The sequence below is a fragment of the Orycteropus afer genome, unplaced genomic scaffold (genome assembly GCF_000298275.1).
Source record: "Orycteropus afer afer isolate SDZICR_OR568_19922 unplaced genomic scaffold, OryAfe1.0 scaffold00006, whole genome shotgun sequence".
Classification (NCBI taxonomy): Eukaryota; Metazoa; Chordata; class Mammalia; order Tubulidentata; family Orycteropodidae; genus Orycteropus; species Orycteropus afer.
In genome coordinates, this window is record NW_006921593.1 from 21393394 (window position 1) to 21398675 (window position 5282).

The following is a 5282-nucleotide window of genomic DNA, read 5'->3' on the forward strand; positions in this document are numbered from 1 at the left end:
CGGATCGAGGGGCGCGCGGGTCCGCCTCCATCGCCGGCCCCTTGCGCGCTCGGAGGGTCTGCTTGGCAGGGAGCCTGGACTGCCCAGTCTTGGTTCCGGGGAGTCCTTCCCGTTCCGTTGTTCGGGTCCTCTGGGCCCTCCACCCTCCTGGCCGCGCCCAGAGATGTGCAGACCTCACCCACACAGGCTGAGCCCGCGGGGACAGGGAGGACGCGGCGCTCCTCCTCGGGCCCCTTTCCCAGCAGGTTCCTGCCCATCCCGGAGGGCGGGCCTACGCCATCCTCCCCCGGAAGCACAGAGTTTCCCTAACCCTGGCAGCTGCACCCTGCTGGGGGTCGGGCGAGGAGGACCGGTCACCCTCGGACTGGCCGGTAACCAGGCTGCCCGTCACCCACCATGGTGCCCTACCCCACCCAGGGGCCAAAGACAGGCTCCAGGCGCCTCTCCCTGACAAGAGCTAGCCCAGCAATCAGAACCCAGGCCCAGCCTGGTCTGCACCCCCTGCCTGCCTGGCTCCCCTGCTGGAAGGCCAGCACCATCCGAGTGGGCAGCTGGGAGCTGGCTGCAGCTGCCCCTGCAGCTGTGACCCATGGGATGCAGTAGCTCTTATCAAAGAATGGTGTGTGTGTGTGTGTGGGGGGGGTGTCACAGCTGGTTCAATGAAGCTTCCAAATGTCTCCCACCAGTGTTGCAAAGCAATGATTGCCCAGAGATTATATAGACGAATCCTACTCAAAAGGGGGGAAATGTGGAAGAGAATTTCTAATTCTTGTGGAATCCAGACTTTCTGGATTCACTGAGGCTGAATGAACCCCAGAAACTATTGCTCTGAGATAAACTTTAAACTTCAACCAAACATTTTTCCTGATGTCTTGTTAAAACCAAAGTATAGTTTAGCTCAGTTAGTGAAGGTTGTCAGCCATGTTCCTTGGGCTGTTCTGAAGAACCGTCTCTATGGGATGATGTTGACAATAGGAACTCCACAGATTAGATGGGAACCTTAGTGGACAATGAGTTTATGTTCATGGGGGAGGAACAACTGAGAAAAGGAGGGGGGAACAGTTGCACACCCCAAAGAATGGAATCGGGCTCAGCAGATGTCACACGTAGAAAGTGTTGAATTGGTGGCATGTTCTCGTGTGTGTATTCTCAACAACAACAAAAGTAAAATACATTTTATACGAATAACAAAGCAATGATTGGATCTTATCTATCTATCTAGATTGATAGATACAGCTCAATGATTTTCACTGCTTCTGTGGTAGTTAGGGTTGTGTGTCAACTTGGCTGGGCCTGGTTAAGGGCTGGGCAGCTGGTGGTAGTTCTTTCCCATGATGAGACTGGCAATCAACTCCCTGGTGGGATCTACCACAAGCAGCTGAGTACCTGCTTTAGGTCTGCTTCCCATATGTAAGAAGTAGCTTTGGGAATGGTCTCTAACTTATGGCACACTTGAGCCCTGCATGTAGCCAAGTCATTGTTCAGCAGCCTGCCATGCTCTGCTGACCTTGGGACTTTCAGTGGACTTGAATTAATGGCCTACTATGTTGTTTGGTAAAATTGGTACTGTGCCTTTTTACTTGTCAGCCTTGGACTTGTCAGTCTCAGCAGCTAGCAGCTGTCTGAGTGAAGAAAAGCTCCAGCTTCAGTGGGCCGGGAACAGGAGACAGACTGAAGGTTGAGGGGCTTTCACCCAGCCCCTAGAGCCTGGCACTTTGAACTTGGACTTAAAGCCTCCAAACTGTAAGAATAAACCTCCTGTTTGCTAAGGCCGTGCCATTCATGTGTTTTTTTGTCAGAGCGGCACTAAGTAACCAGAACACCTTCTAAGCCAAGCTGTGTGGGGATAGGAGACCTCTGGCTTCGAGGTGCCAACTCTCTGAGGGGACTGGGGACACAGAAGAGAGGTCCCAGGAACTAGCCTGGGGACAGCCCAGGTTCATTCTCAAGGGAAAAACCCCACCTCAGCCCTATGCTCTCCCGCCCTTGTGGATCTCTACATGGCTGGCTGAGTGCAGTGGGTTGGGGTGAGAAGCAGGAAGTGCCCCACACTCTGGGCACAGCACAGTGTGGATGTGCAGCATAGATGTGAGCCATCCCTTGTGGGCCCTCCTCTTCCCCTACAGGACGAACCTGCAGACTGGGGGGAGTGGATTTCAATGGAAAACGATTTCCCGCCCACCCTGAGAATCTGTCCCCCAGGGACAGAGTGTCTCAAGCCTCCTATGGAGGTGTCTTTCAGTGATGAGTTAGGACTGCAAAAGAGAAGATCTGTCTTTGAAACCGGGCTAAAATGCCTTTTAAAAATTTATCAGTGAAATGGAAAAAAAAAAAAAAGGCAGTTCCTGTAGAATGGCTGACCCCCAAGAACAGACTTGAGAAGGCCTGGTTTGCATGGCATGCGCTCCCCAAAATGTTTGGTCTTATTCTATCAAACATGCTCCCATACGCAGGCACACGGCGAGGGGGGTATAGGACCAGAGGAGGGACGGGTGTCTCCAGGGGCTTCCATTTCTGATCTTTCCAGGTCTGTCTCTCAGAAGCCTGGGGTGGGGAACTTGGCCTCAAACTTGTTCTATGTGTTGGGCGTGTGCTTCATGGTTAAGCATTTCTGGAAATTTGGTTCCATTTCGTTGATTTGGGGCCTTATCTGTGGACCACATGGCACCGAGTGTGGATTGTCTTCTCTCACTGGAACCTGGAACTCTGCTTGCAGAGAGGGGCTTCCTGTCCTCAGGAGACGAAGCTCTGAGAGCCATGCCTTTAAGAATCTTCCAAGAACACACCACCAGTCATCCAGGGACACACAGCCCGCGCTGGCAGAACCGGGCTCAGCGCCAGGCCCTCCAGCCCCATGGCACAATCCTATCTCCACAACCACACATTCTGCTCCTTTGGGCACTGCCTGTTCAACTGGTTATTTCTGAGTCAAACATGCTCATGGTGACCCTGTGTACAACCCAACCCAACCCAAGGCTGCCTGGCCCGCGCCATCCCGTGATCGGCCGTGGATCTGACCGTGGTGGTCACAGCAGGGTTTCTCTGGTCGATACATGGAGACAGGTCACGGGGCCTTACATCCAAGTCCATCTTGGTCTGGAAGCTCTGCTGAAATCAGCTCAGCCAGCCTCCATGGGTGCATTGGCCGGGAAGCGAACCCGGCTCTCCTTGACGAGAGGTGAGAATGCTACCCCTGACCCACCGCGGCCCGCACCTTCCTGTTGTAGTTGGTGCTGAACATGAGCTGGGACGCGTTGCGCTCCAGGGTAATAAATAGTGGGCTTCCCACGGCTGTGGGCTGCTTCCTGGGGGTCTAGCGGTGGGCGCGCCCAGGACGAGTGCTGGGCTGGGAGGGGCCTGCAGAAGCAGGTGTGGCTGCACCACTGGTCACAGAGCTCTGTCCCCAGGGAATGCCACTGGGGCGGGCGGACAGAAGGGGTGCTCAGCTGTGGGGTCTGCTTGCCCCAGGGCTCCGTGGGGCCTTGGTTTTCTCTCCAGGGAGCACCTGTGTCCTTGGGTCGCTGCTAGGCCACCAGCCTCACACTGTAGGAAGATGTCCACAGACCTGAATGACCACAGATCTCCTGGGCCTCAGAGCCCAGGGCAGACCCCGCACTGGGCCTGCTCGGCAGATCCTGTTGCCTCGTGGCCCGCTGGGGCACAGGTTGTGGCTGGCTTTGCAGGAAGGCACACCTGGAGCCTTGAGGCACTCGCCCCTCTGAGCCTCCGTTTGCTGGTCTGAGAAGCGGACGTAATGACAGCAGCCGGCCTGAGCGCTGCTGCCTCTCTGGGATCCAGCTCAGAGGTGACGTGTGAGCAGGCCAGGCCAGGCCAGAGGTGGCGGGCACGCTCACTCTGCTCGGACCAGGCTGCCGGCCTGGATTTGCCCCACAGGCTGTGGGCCATGGTGCCTTCCGAGCCAGGAGCTGTCTCCCCACCTGTGCCCACTGCTCCCTGAAAAGGTGAGACTCAGGCTCTGTCGCCCTTGGCCACATGGGGGGCGGACACACGAGATGGGGACCTGATGTCAGGAGCACGAGCCTTACGCTGTGCTGTGACGTCATTGCCATCTCACGGTGGGGGCCACTGCCACCCATGTGAAGCCAGAGTGGAGGCCAGGAGCTGTTGCCATGGGAAAGAGTTATTTTCCCAAACAGGGAACAATGCTGGTGATGTCATAGGCCCTGCCTGCCGGAGGGCCCAAATCAAATCGGTTCTGGTCCTGGTGCAGTTCCTGGAACACTCTCTCGAGGGGACAGCACAGGGGCTGGGTGGGCCAGCCGGAGCTCACGTTCTATCACACATCACACTGTCACTCAGGAGAAGGCAAGGGCCACCAGAAGTGGGGTTCTGACAACCGCTGACCTCCTCGGTCCTGCACCGACGCCCACGGCTTCGGACACAGGGCGGCATTTGGGGGTGAGTGAACGTATCCCAGGGTGGGAGTCCTCAGCCAGCGGCCAGGGCGTAGGGACCCGGCGGGCCCAGTGCGGGGTGGCTCCCCACGCGCCTTCACGCCTGGCTGAAACCTAATCTCCATTCTTGGGCCCTCATGTCACGGCCGGGCCTGGTTTCCCATCAGCCTGATGCCGTCAAGCTGTCCCCACTCCTCTCTCTTCCCCAGGAAGCCCGTTGTCGATGAAGTCATGGGAATGGGCGCTCCCTGTATCCTGAAAACAGTGGGAGCCGACAGTCAGCTGTGTGTGGCCTCCCGTGGACAGGCAGACAGCCGGTGCTGGTCACTGAACCTTCCAAGCACACGAGGTCATTTCATTCTCAAGTTACGTGCTAATCCCCACTGTACAGATGAGGAAACGGCTTCACACCTCACGACTGGCCTGAGGTCACCAAGCCAACAGACAAAACCTGTCCTCCAGCCCAGCCCCCACCACTGGAGGCCAGTGCCTCTGAAGAGCTCACAGGCTCAATTCAGGGCCACCAACACACATTCCATCCCCTCTATGTGCCTGGCACGGGAATAAGCCACTGTCACTTGGACAGGTGTAACAGGGGCCAAGTTCTCTCTCTCACTTTACCCAGAGGGTCTCTTGGGTTATCTGTGGTCTTCGTCACCATGGTTTGCACAGAGTAATTTAAAACACGTGACTTCAGATCACTTTTCAGTTCACTCACTGCAAGAGGGTCGACACTGGTGGCTTTGGTTCAGAGGTTACTGCCACTGTGTGAGAACCACATTCTTAAATATGACTGTGACCAAAGTTACTTGAATAACCTTTCTCCAAAGAAGATAGACAAATAGACTGCTCAGGGGTATGGACCAA

General features: G+C 56.1%; 1 protein-coding gene across 1 annotated transcript in view; it reads right to left on the bottom strand.

Moving 5' to 3' along the window:
* The window catches only part of ERFE (erythroferrone), a 15025-nt gene extending 10485 nt beyond the window's left edge, over positions 1–4540 (bottom strand). The window contains exons 1-3 of the mRNA XM_042780783.1: positions 4366–4540; positions 3566–3738; positions 3203–3313 (exon numbers count right to left, since the gene is read on the bottom strand). Of these exons, the coding sequence (XP_042636717.1) occupies positions 3203–3313; positions 3566–3738; positions 4366–4540 (459 nt within the window). The remainder of the gene's footprint in view (positions 1–3202; positions 3314–3565; positions 3739–4365) is intronic.
* Positions 4541–5282: the final 742 nt, after the last annotated feature.